General features: G+C 32.2%; 2 protein-coding genes and 1 long non-coding RNA gene across 3 annotated transcripts in view; 1 reads left to right on the top strand and 2 right to left on the bottom strand.

The window, feature by feature from the left end:
- Positions 1-13,910, bottom strand: part of Glurb (metabotropic glutamate receptor B) — a 323,110-nt gene that overhangs the window by 118,968 nt on the left and 190,232 nt on the right. The gene's annotated exons all lie outside the window — the stretch shown is intronic.
- The window catches only part of LOC138185788 (uncharacterized), a 273,806-nt gene that overhangs the window by 83,435 nt on the left and 176,461 nt on the right, over positions 1-13,910 (top strand). The window lies entirely within an intron of this gene.
- The window catches only part of LOC138185787 (metabotropic glutamate receptor 1-like), a 50,044-nt gene that overhangs the window by 30,893 nt on the left and 5,241 nt on the right, over positions 1-13,910 (bottom strand). Inside the window, exon 2 of the mRNA XM_069124984.1 lies at positions 11,902-12,700. Coding sequence (XP_068981085.1) covers positions 11,902-12,472 — 571 coding nt within the window. The 5' untranslated portion in view covers positions 12,473-12,700. The remainder of the gene's footprint in view (positions 1-11,901; positions 12,701-13,910) is intronic.

The raw sequence follows: 13,910 nt of genomic DNA, 5'->3' as shown, positions 1-13,910 counted from the left end.
CCTTACTAAGGGGTGGATTCTGCGAGAAATTCTAGAGAGAATTCCCTTCAAATAAGAAATAAATTCCAGCAATAAGAAGTTTTGGAAAGACATCGGAAAAGTAATTTCAGCAATAAAAGAAAGATATGCCAAAAAGAGAAGTTGCGACAATAGAGAAAGCAAAGGAATAACACTAAAAAAGGGTCACAATCAAAGATAGCAACATGAAGATTTGCAGAAATGCTATCGCTTCAACAAAAACGGCGATGATACTTAGACTGCGAACTTTTATATGTTTGTGGAAAATGTTAAAATGTGAAAATTTGCAGAATGTGTTATGCGTTATGTTATGTACCAGGTAAGACAAATTTCTATCTGGGTTCTATTTGTGAAATTATATTTACGAGATTCTCGATATAGAATTCTGTTGGACAGACGTACGATTACAAACAAACATCGACAAATGTGTAAATGGGCTATAAATTTTACCACGGGCTAACATTGTTCTTTAATATTTTATTGTCTTCGACTTTTCTTATCGGTTGTTCGATGTGTAAAACGTGCGCAAAGGTGGTTAGCCACGTCGCGATAAAAGTGAACGTAGGAGATGTTTTATTTTCCAACGTATGTCTTTACCTGCGACATGATAAATAAAATGGCCGATGGGGACTGTTCATCGGTACTGCAATTTGCAGCAGGTTTGAATGATTTAAAGAAGCATAAGTTTAAAAATTTTAGGAATTTACACGATCTTAATTGCTCCTTTCTGAAGAAACAATTAAGTTATAGTAAGAATATAATTAAAAAAAAAAAAAAAATAGTTCACTGAGAAATCTGTAGAGGTAGTTTGTTTAAAAATTAATTATTGTTTTGGTGAATTCTAATGCACTATCATTTTCATAGAAGTACCATACTGAGCAATTTATTGGAGGAGATGTGATAAAAATTCCGTAGACGAAGAAATAAAGAATTTACACAAAGTAGCTCATTTCAATGCAACCTCGCATATCCCTGTAAATCGAACAAGTATTTTATTTCCTCACCTCAATTGTCACAAGATACCACACAGAATAACTTATTCTTCGCGGCCTAACAAACCCATAATAATACCATAATTCCTTGGAAAAATATTTATGACGAAACAAGCTACAGAAAAAAGAATTTTCTTATTTTCACGAATAAAACAGTTTCTGTAACATAAATGTCTTCGTTCCATTGTATGGAATTTCAATGTAATTTCATTCTCTTTCTGTGCAAATCGAACAAGCTATTTATGCTCGAGTACTTGTCACAAGGCGCTATGTGGAATGTGATAATCCGATTTTCACATTCCATTCGAAGGACCGACTCTGGGGCAGCTTTCGATCGAAATCTTGCTGGGAATAGCACGTGTATGAGAAGTTATCTTCTTACACGTTGCTGGATGCGTTCCTTCTTTTTCTTTGTATGGGATGATGTCCTGTTAGAATGTTCTCACAGGTTGAGAAAAAGGTCGTAATTTTAGTATGGTTGTCGTGATTATGGGGCACAGGAGCGTCGTCCACGATAAATGTTGGATTGACCTAGTATTCGTGGATCTCCTCGTGGATTCTGTTAAGAAGTTTATCTACGGTTAATCTCCACCTCCCTTGAGCGAAGGAAATACAATTCTGCTTTTTTTTCGACGGCAATCTGATTTGTGCTTCCCTTAACGACCCTACACCTTCGCCATTTTCTTCTGAATGTACCTAGTGTACTACAGTCGCCTCCTTATAACTGTGTTTGCTTTTTATTCAAACTCTCCTGGGAATTTACTGTGAGGTTAGTCAGACAAGGGAATATTATAAAATTTTAAATAACATTGATGATGTTTAGATTAATAGAATACAATTTAAGGTTTAACTTGATCGACGATAAATGGAACTACTATATGATAAATAGACCCCACTATTATACATAATACTATTGTATATGATTAATGCATCCCCATATAATTATACATATTCCTACATTATTATACGTATGCATATAAAATTGGAAGATTCAGATAGAATATTTTAATGTCAAGTTCTAGAATTATTAAAATCAGGGTGTTTAGTATTCTCTTGATAAAGTTTTTAGGTCACATTAGTCGCATGCGTAAATTATTATATGCATAATGAGACAAGTAGTGATTCTATTTTATAAATCGTAAAATTTTTATAAATCTCGTGAACTATTGTTTTCTTAAACCATTAAGAATGGTAACGCACCATATGCTTCGTGCAAAGGAGTTCGTGTTACTTTTACGAATCAATATTGGAAAAGCAAATAAAACAGTTGATAAGCTCGTTTATAAATACTGCAGATAATATTCCTAAACAAAATAGCATTGACTTTTATGACAAAGACAAAAATAAGTAATCTACAACCAGAATCATCAAGATTTATTTTTTAATTATCAGTCACTGTAATTTAATATAAATCGATATTTCCAATTGATGAAGATCAACATTCTTCTAATCCTTTTTAAGCAAAGCTTATTTGTATACTCTCATACTTGCAACAATATCCTCAGTCAATATATTATAAAAGAAAAGAAGGAGAGACTTCAACGATACGCGATGAAAAAGAAGAAATTAGTGAGTATCTGAATAGTAGTATAGTATTCGGCGACATAAAAGAAATATATGGTTTAGCGTAGCAGAGAAATTTGTCTGGCGCTTGCACGGTCGACTTTTATTTCTCGTTTCTATTTTTCTCTTTATCTGTTATTTGTTTAGGCAGATCCACAGTGGTGCACCTCAGCGAATGATTTGCCTTACGTGTTCTTATAGACGTTTCGCAAGACGTACGTAAATGTTCGTTCAGTATCGTGAAAATTTGTATCAGGTTGCCACGAAGTAGAAGATTTCTTCCCGCTACTCAGAATGACGAAAATAGCTAGAAATATTTTATTCGTTTCTCGGTGAATATTTTATACGGCCTCTTCAATTTCCGCGTGTACTTACTTGCATGATACTTACTTGATACTTGCATGACGTAAATAGGCGATAAATTTAAACCCTCTTCGCGATTCTTCATGTAGATTGTGATACTTGTAGCATCAAAGAAACGTGTTGTTCATTATGTTGTCAAGTAGTTTCGAAAAATATAACAAGGACTGTAAGCGATGTAAATTGAAAAACTTTCTTGAAAAAGGACTTGTAGAACGAAATGCAAACGAATAAATCACATTGGAGGTTTTAGTATATTTTTTTTTTAACTCAAATAGTTAAATGGCCTTTAAGAAAATTTCTTCCTCCCCATAAAATATAAAATATAAATTTGTTCTTTACAATAACTTCATTTTCGTGATGAATTAATTTTTCTGTCACATCTTTATGGATCCTTTTTACATAAATTAGAAAAAATGGAGTTTTAACAATTATCGTAGTTCCATTCCTACAAAAAAGTCCACAGTTATAAAGTGAAGTAAAAGTTTTTTTTTTGAGAAAGACCTTTTAGCGTTATTATGATTGTCTTCATCTGTATAGGAAGTCAAGCTTATGTTAATTGTTATTTCCCGAGAAAGTTTATAGCGAGTGTCATTCATCAAAAATAATGTCCTTATACGGAATGCAAAGAATTTCAGGAAATATTTCGTATACCTAACTTGAACAAAGCTATATGTCTGAAGCATTCGATTGGAATGCGTTCCACCTGTATTTTATCTCTTCCGTCGTGGAATATTTGAGAAATATGTATCTATCTGTGATGAATATTTCTGCAAATATTTCTTCAGTGATGATTATATTAAACTCACTGATATGATTCATCGTGAAAATATGACAAAATACCTTTTCTATGGAGTTTCTCTTTATGGAATATTGCTGTTTCGCAGAAAATATAAAATATATTCTGTGAAAAGCGATGTTGTGTTATTGAAACAGTACTGGAAATTCTGAAGGTGAAATTTTCTTAAGAAATTGAAAAAATCGTATCATATTGTTTGTCGCCATCGAATATTGAAAAGATAGTGCTTCGATAATTGAAATGTTTCCACAAAATCGTCCTGGAGAATAGCTTCGATTCTGTTTATACCGACATTAAAGTTGGGTCGAAAGCTTATAGCTTCCCTCTTATACCTTTCGCTTCGATAACCGATAGTTCCATTAAAAGCCCCACTAATGTCCTCGACGTCCAATGAAACAAGAGGAACGGAAGTCTGTTAAGATTGCGGTTACCGTGTACTTTAGCTCCAGAACAAATTTTATTCAGATTTTTCGTCTTTTATTCAGATCCGATATCACAGCTAATCATTCCATATCTTCGAAAGGAATATACGGAATATTAAACTTCCGATTCCAATACTTCTTTATATTCCTTCAAAAATATAGTGTCGAGTCGATAGAGAAGTAATATCAATTTACTGAGTGTAAAATGTCTAGTTAATATGGTGGGAAAAGAATTTTAATCACTGCGTACTCTATAAAATTATGAAAAAAGATTCTAAAATATAACATTCTACAGAATTGGGAAAAGGCCTCGAATTTTGTTATTTTAGAACATTTTAGTTAGTTTTGATACAAAATTTTGTGGAAGTAAAGATTATTCCATTATTATTCTGCATTAGTATTATCTATATTATTATTCAATTAAAATATATATATATATAATGTATAACAAATATATTAAGAACTACAACATGTTATAAGTAGAAAAATGATATTAATAAATCTTTAATAACAAACAATTATCATATGAAAGAATTTTTAAAGTATAGAAGATGAAATTTTCGAAAGAAGTGAAATATACGCGAGCAAGGAAAATAGGACCGTATATGTTTAGACATGCTTAAAATCACTTCGACACAAAAATTATATTACGCTATGATTATTTTTCGACGTATTACTATGAAATTTGCTGGTTTAAATCATAAAATTTTCGATAAATATAATATCTCAAAATTATTATGCATTAATTATAGAGCACACCGTGTTGCGAAAGAAAACAGAAATTTCATTAATATTGATACCGTATGAAAAATAACTTTGCTAATATGTGTTTATAATACGTGTTTATTAATGTTAATTCACGTTAACAGAGATATAATTAGTATCTATACATCTGATAAAATTTTTACAGTGGACAAAATGATAATTCCGTGAAATCGTGACTGAAATTGCATCATCTTTCATAAATTGCCCATTATCGTGAATTTCAATAGGAACTGCTCAACGAAATAACATTCTACGGGATAAAACTGACCTACAACAATGAAACAGAACACGAATGTGTGCAGAGAATTTTGTTTCGCGGTTTTTGAGGTAATGGGAGGATATTGGCGAGAAATGGGAGAATATGTCATGTTACCGCGTTTAGAATTTTAATAGCCCGCGCGGACGATAAAACGGTGATTAATCGTTACCTATCGGTGTTTTTCGCGAGATTTCATGGATACTATGTAACATGACGTTTCACGCCTTTTCAAATAATTGTTTCCTGCTTTTCTATTGATACAGATACAGACTTCATTTAGTTTTTGATGTATTTTTTTTAAAATCCCGAATTTTCACGAACTTGAAATATTTTATAAAAAGATTATTACAATGTTTAACCGAATAATCTATCATCACAGTCACACGATGTATAAAAAATATTCTACAAGTTTTTAGATTTATAATATTTTTACGAACAACAGAGTTTGAATTAAATATTACATATATTGTTTATAAATGATTTATGCGATTGAAATATCAATAAAATCAATTTGTTCCATTTAGAAAGTAAGAAAAATGTAATATTGTACTATGCTCGGGAATATTTTTAATAAAAATACGATGTTTCAAGGAAAGCCTACAAACGCCATTTCTAATTGACTTTCATTAGTTATTGACAAAAAAAGAATTAAAATCCTGAATGAAATTGCTAATCATTTAGGTATCCATTTCTCTGTGAAGCATACTAATCAAAACGGTATGATTGATATCCTGGCTTTCGTACGTGTTGTAATCATATTTCAATAAAAAATTCTAATAAGAGAAATTAAGCAATATTTTCTGCTATTCCCTCCCTGCCATATCTCATATTCGCATTAATATGTAGAAACTACGACTGACTAGCTGCTGTAAAAAACAATTTTACATTACAAAAAGAGCGAACTTTTTCGTAACGCAAAAAATGTAATCATTACTATAAAAGATATAAGAAGCGTAGAAAAATAAAAATTGTGTAAAAAGTGATTTAATGTTAATAAAATTGGGGCAAAGAATAGAACAGTAGTTATAAAAATAGAATGGAGTCAGTATAATACTATTCTCTAGAAATAAAGTACTGTTCATTACAAATTAAATAAAAAATATCAAAAGACAGTGTTCAAATGATTAAATATAATCAGCGAATCGAAAACAGGTTTCTTGTTAAGGACAAATATTTAGAGTTCTTATCAAAGAGAAAAATTTCGTGGCCTTACTAACGAGAAAAGGTTAGAGCAATGACTTTCGTAGTACATTCTGTCCAGAAATTCGCGTGTTTAAAGAATTTGAACTATTTAAGGAGCTGACGCTCAAATGTCTGCTTAAATATTCAACATTTGCGGTACACTAATTTCACTGGTCGATCAAGACGAACGTCATACCTAAGCAGAATATTCGCAGAACGAACCACATATGTTTTTATGTTGTCCTAAACAAGGAACTCAGTGATGCTATATTCAAAACTCATCGGAGAATTCTATTTCAATGAGAAGATATAGTGGTTTCTGGTCGAACGTGATTCGACTTTAAACGAACTTTCATTTAATAGTAGTCGTGCATAGACCATTAAATGCAAATAAGCAGCACTGGTTTTCCCAGAATAGTTTCAATTAGTTTGATGGATATCAAATTTATAAGGAGGAGTATGTGTATTAAAATATAATTTTAACGGGAAACGTAGAAAATTAATTTATTTTGTTCTAAGATAAGATGCTCAATGCGAATGAAAAATAGGGTTTCCATAAATTTTTGTTATTTTAAAAAATAGATGTGGATCTCTAAGAAAGAAATTATCCCTTAAACATATAATGTTAGCAGGAGATTTACAAAATTTACTGCGTTTTATTTTGAAATAAGGGCTTACGAGCATATGATACTGAATGAAAATGAGAAATATTTAGTTTCTGTGAATTCTTCCTACAATGTTATTTCATAGATAGAGAATTCATAAAAATGTTTATTATACTAAAAATATAACTTTAATAGAAGATTTCGAAAATTTATGTATTTTATTGTAAAGTATAGATTTAAAAGCTCGTATAACGATAAATGCAAATGAGAAGTACTGAGATTCTCTGAATTATTTTTATGAACTTATTTCGATAGATAGATACGAGATTCCTAAAGTGAGATTGTCTTCTAGAGATATAACTTTAATAGGAGATTGGGCACACAAACATATATCAGGAATATGTAATGCGTTAGCACGATGTAATAATACGTTGGAATCGGAGGCGAGTTAGTTGCAAGTTGGAAACTCAGTTGATCGTTATCTGTCAAAGATGACAGGTGGATAGTTAATCGATCGTTAAGCGTCAAAGTTTCTGGTCGGGTGTTAATTAAACTATTAGCGATTATTCCATCCGTGGATTATAGTTTTGTCGCATGTAGAATAATCTGATTTATTTTTTCGCAAGTAATTCTTTTTCTTCATCTTTCTGTATGTAATTTCTGAGAGCTCGCTAACTCGATTCATTTACATTCCTTCGAAATATTTTATCTTTATAATGTGAAGATATTTGGTTATCTTATAAGTAATATGCAATACGTGCATTAAATGAAAATTACTTTTACATATTATTTATTAATTTACGAATTAACGATATCAACGAATTGATAAGATACAATTTTTCAAATTCACAATTTTTAAATAGAATAATCGCATCACTCATAATTTGTAAATTTTATTTATAATATTTCATTTATTTTATTACGAATTTCAGACAATTTTCATTGCTTTAAATTTAGCTTTCAGAGAAGGCTCATTACAAGTATAGATTAACAAGACTCGATATTTTCATGAATTTTCATATCAGATGCAAACCGAACAAAGATTGAAACGGGTAGTTCGAACTCAGTAGTTTACGAGATACATGCTAATGAAAATTGTATTCATGCATTGATGCATAAACTATCCATAAATTAGCTATCCTCTTAATGGAACCCTAACAAAAGTGAAGTGCCCATTCACAGAAATCCTACACTCAATAGTTTGAGCGTTGTTAGAAAATTTGAATTTCATTCATTGGGAATCGATTTGTTGCGGGTCAAGCAATGGGAGGAAGGAATAGAAATTATAGAATAAAATAGAATTCTATATCTGTGATCAGGTATTAGGTCGTCCGAAAAGTTTCTTTCGTTTTATAAGGAAATAATGGGTGCAAAACATTTTCCGTTTTATGTTATTCTATCAAATTAGATATGATCCATTTTGTTCTATTAAAATAAAGATCACAACGTTCGATAGATTAGGTTTCATGTTTGTATAAAGATGTATCGTTGTAAAAGACGGGTCTGTAAAAGAAAGACACTTTTCGGACAACCTAATAGTATCATGTACAAATGTGTTATGTTTGACATATATGGTATCATACTTGATATCTATTTATATTTTACATATTTGATACCTACAAAGTGTGATATTCCATCGAAAACCACGTGTAGCAGTATAGTATAATTTCTAAATTCTATTTCCTCTTCTCGATGGTTTATTACCATACGAGCTTATCACTGTACTGTGAATATTTATGCAAATTCATATCTTTATGAATATATTATCGTTATAGTTAAGAAACTAGAACTTAGATAGAAAATTATTTTGTTTATTAAATATCATAAGGGGTGCTATACTTTGATTATTTTATACATTTTATACATTATAACATTTTTATAGATGATGCTCTTTTGCATCTTTAAATTTTTCATAAATGCAGAAAAATCATTCTAACACTCCATAATGTTTCGTTCCTTTAAACCATCACCTTTTATTCATAACGGATGCTATCTCATAGAAATCGAAGCATAAAATTTTGCGAAGTTCCCAAGTTCTTTCAAAGTTTCAAACTTCTTCTCCTAGATAATCCGTCGCTATAGAAAAATACCTGTTACTAATGTCTCACATTGTACGATGGAAAGCGTTCAAATATTTTTCTATGCTATCGTATGTGGTGTTAAAGCTTTATGTCAAGAAATGACGTTTTTTAATGGGTTAATAGAGTTTGTCCATAATGCACCGCTTAAGAATATTTCGCGGAACTCTCGACGCAACATATAACGTACATGAATATCATCCAAAAACAAATCGATGGTCCATGTGACAGGTCTATAAATAATTACCCATTGTCCTACGGTGGTCAGTTTGACATCGTTATTGCAGCTCATCAGTTCGCGCGATAATAACGGCGAGTAACGATAATGGCCAGAGGCCTGAGAAAGTCGGCAAATAATTTATGTTACGCGGCGTCGACATGCAAGCTCGATTACGTTAGTATAAGCAATTTTCTCGTCACTGTCTGCGCCTTGTCTTTTGTACGCATTAATCGAATTTCCGTTGTTCCATTCCATCAACGCTTTTAATCACTTTTAGTTGTCTCATATAATTACCAACGAATGGCTGAATTTTCGCGACTTCGCAAACTTCGAATTTCCCACCGTCCTTTTTTTCCCTTGTCATTTCATCCCCTTTAATGTCATTAACGAGGGAACTGCACCGTCAATCTTTTACATTTGTGCGGCAGATGATGTCTTCAGCTTTAGTTTTTGGAAATTAATGAAACGTTCACCATTACTGCGTCAGAAACGAATTTGATAATATAGTTTTTTATGCAACATATTACAAAAGCTACGGAAATACAAAATTGTCACTACTTTATGGAAATAAAATAGAAATTATATTAGAGAGATTCGTATAGCATTGAGCGTTTTGAAACTTTAACGATGTTTATTTCAACTGTACTGTGAAAGCAAAATAAGGATTTCTTGCTATTATTAATTTTCATTGTATTGTTGGTTAAAAATCGTGGTTATTATATCAAATTTAAATTATTCAAGAAATGCCCATCAACCATTGAGGTAGTCCAAATAATTATCTAGTGAAGTACATGGAAAAAAATATACATACATTTGTTAATTTTCATATAAAGAATGATGTAATGAAATATTCGTGATACAAGTTTCTTATTAAAGAAATCAAGTTATTAAAGTAAAGAAATATAATTTTATCAGATAAAGATATTTATCAAAAATATACGCAAATTTTCACGAGGACAGTTGTGGAACTCGTTCCACGAGCAGTTTCTGAAATTGTCATTCGTGGAACGTAACAGGAAATTGTCTTAACTACAACAGTGTCCTATTTGTACTTTGTCGTAAAAGCCCCAAAATTAACAACATGGTCGGCATATCTTGCGTTAAACCTTGTTGTTGACAAGGTTTACAACACTGTCGCGAAACGTGGTTACCTTTGAGCTACCTGGGATTCAAACTTTTAATTTTTTTAGACTGGGATTTTTAAACTTTCTGGAATATTTAAAACACTTGTTGTTTCCACGGTAATTGAATCATGTTAAATGAATTCACATAAAAAGTAATTACGCTTTGTATTCGCATTTTACTTTTCTTTGCGCTGTTTGTATCCATGATCTTTTCTCTTCTCTAGAAGTTGAGTTCTAATAAGGAACAGAAATTCCTCGATGCTCGCGAACTTTCTCCAACATTAATGCAACCCTCGACTAAAAGTTTTTATTTTTATTTATAAATATATGGAATATTTTTCCTCTTTGTAAATATCGGCCCGATACTTTTCATTCTTCGTCAATATTTCTTCCTAGTTTCTGGATATTTTCCAAGCAATGACAAAGAAATAGGGAAAACCAATGATAGAAAGCGTGTGTGCAATGATGGCCAAAAGTTTTAATACAAATAGGCTTTTCTTTTCAAATTTGCTGTGAATATACAAAAGGAACTGAAGAAATGTAAAAAAGTTTTTATTTAATTTTTTACGTAAAATATAAGTTTCGAATTTAATATTTCGAGTGTCTGAAGTTTGAAGTAAATGTGAAATTATACGTCCAAAAGTTACATTTTTAAAAAATAGTTGGATAAAGTATCATATTTCTTACAGATTTGCACAGAATGTTGTCAAAACATCTATTCTAATAGACTTTTATTCATCACTATATAAAGGATGAAAATTAAAAAATTCTCCATCTTTGGTCTTTTGTCTTTCAATCTATTATATAATAAATAGTATTTTACAAATTTACACATTATTGTATAGGAATATTTTTTTCTATACCATTGATTTTATTCACCACTGACATAAATCCCAGAATATTTTCATCTGTGGTTTTTCTATGTTTCGATTTGTCGATAAAATTTTCGAAGAGACGTTAATAGCCACGATAATTATCGGTGCACATTTAAACAGATAAAAGCGAGCGCCATGCTACGAGGATTATTTTTCCTTTTGTCCGTCGTTTATTGTCGTGAGTACAAGGGGCAACCGAGGTAACGTTTCAGGAAAATCGTTACGTCGTCTTAATGTCGTGGCTTCGCTATGCAACCTTGTCCTATTAAGATACAACAAACGACATGACGTTGATTATGCGGTCGCTTAATTGTTGGACCAACGGCCGCAACCAGAGATTATTTCAATGACGCTTTATCTGTTCTCGCTGTGTTTACTTGATTAAATATCGGCCACATTTCTATGAACAGGCATTCAAAATTTTCTTTCTTTCCACAGCAAATAAATCTCTATCTTGTTTTATTTATAGCTGTGAATTATCTTCCAGATTACTTCCTTCACCTCAACATCATTTACAAAAAGAATATTTGAATCTCAAACTAATAAAAATATTTTGTACATAACGTAAACTAACATAATCTACCAAAACCGATAATCGGGCTTTTCATCTCACCTTTTATGGGAAGGTTTCCAACTTACCTTTTATGAAATCCACGGCCATTTCGAGGCCGTACGTGTCCTTATCGCAGTCGTCTAGGATGTGTGCTCCAATTTTCACACCAGGCACAATACCCTCTTCGTTGAGCTTATCCAACGTGTAAAGCATCGCCTCGAGTGCCTGCACGCCTCCTTGGGGCATCACAGGGCCACAGGTAACCGTTTCCCCCCTTTCATGCACCATCATTAAACCTCCCAACACCAAGTCACCCTCGACCACAGCTTCTTTTTTCACCAGCCAGTTGCCTGAGATTGGCGTGTTTTGATCCATCGATCGAAATTGCCGACGACCGTGTCGAATCAGATGATGTGTTTCCGGGTTCTCGAACCGAAAAGGATACGCCCACTCGCGAATCCAGTCATCGTGATTGTTATACCTTTCCTCGTCTATCGATCTACCACCGTCGAAACTTTCGATGAAATCCGCTGATTTCTCACGGTCGATGTAATCATCATCGTCGAAACGAATTTCCTCGAAATTATAATAATCGTCGCTCGGCTCGCGATGGGCCGCGCACATGCAACTGAGCAGGGCAAGCAGCAGAAGCTTCATGACTTCATACTTCTGAATGGTTGGGCTCTTGAATGGTTGTGGTTAGCCGATGACACGTTTTCCTTCGCCAAGTTTGATGTAGTCGAGCTTTAGAGCGGTAATGCTTGCTCTTTAGCGAAGTTGTTGAATCGACCGTTTTTGGGAAGTGTTGTCATCGAGACACGATATTCAGTTTCTTCGTGTATGAAATCGCGCATCGTGATGGCGAAAGACGATATCTTGGCCTGCCTGTTTCGGGGAAGAAATTTCCATTTGTTTCACTTTCCAAAGGAGTCGAGCTGAGCATTATTCGATGGTAATTGTCGAAGTTTCGTGAGATTAAGCGGAGGTACGAAGAATGGAAATTGATGCTGTATTGCGGCGAGTTACAGGCCAATAGTGATTGTACTAGAGAGATTTATCAGCATAATTCGTGTAATCGTTCGTTCCACGGTGAATCATCATATCGTTTTCTAATTTTTAATTCCTGATTTGCGTACTCCCTTTTTTGTTATTTATAATTAATTTTATATTTATTTCATATTGTCAAAGCGTTAAAATATATTTCGATTGTACGCACATAAAGTTTCGAGTTTAGGAAAACCTTTAGGTTCGAAACATTGATTTGTCGGAGAGAGTGTCAGAAAGCAAACAGTATGCGTAGGTACGTCGAAGTACATAAATAAAACGTTCTGTTTGGTGTTCATTAAATTGAATGTTCATTAAAATTTGAAAATCAATCAACTATTCGTGTCGCGTGTATTTTATTATTTATTCGTGAAATAAAAGCTTTTCAATTTGCGAATCGTCTCCGACGAGATTGAATGCTCGCAGTTTCATATTGTCGTCAAATCAGCATCGTGAATTTCTCACCAGTTTGCACGTAGCGGGCCCAATAGCGCTTTTCAACTTCTCACAATTAATATTTAATGTGAAATTCATAAACACTGTTTAAAACTGTTTTGTTTCACTTTTGAAGTTTTTCATTTAGGGAAAAACAAATTTTGAAATTAACACGAAATTAACAAATGTAAGAATATTTAAATTGTCCACGTGGATTTATATTACGGAACAGTCTGTTAATTATTGTTTCATTACTCCTTCGCAAACAACATTTTCTTTATATTAAATTTCACACAGAAAGTTAATTGACACCTACTACTAACCTTTTCTTATAACTTCGTATTTGTTACCTTTTATTTCCTTCCTATTTAATGATGCATCTCGATTTAGAAGTGAGCTTTTAATGAAACGAAAGAGTTCTGTTTGTGAAATTCTAATACTTAACGTAAATTAACTTTGAAATGAATTTAACACGAAAGATTTAGTCTTTAAATGTTGAATTGTGTAAACAGAATTTGATTCTTGAAATAAGATAATGATAACTTTATTTAAAACAGAAATAATAATTTAAATCAATTTGAAAATGTTTCGTCTCAAAAACAATTTTAATTATGAA

This window comes from Bombus flavifrons, chromosome 12 (assembly GCF_040668555.2).
Source record: "Bombus flavifrons isolate JBK064 chromosome 12, iyBomFlav1_principal, whole genome shotgun sequence".
Taxonomy (NCBI): Eukaryota; Metazoa; Arthropoda; class Insecta; order Hymenoptera; family Apidae; genus Bombus; species Bombus flavifrons.
The sequence above is the reverse complement of the archived record's forward strand: the minus strand, read 5'-3'. Positions and strand labels throughout refer to the sequence as shown.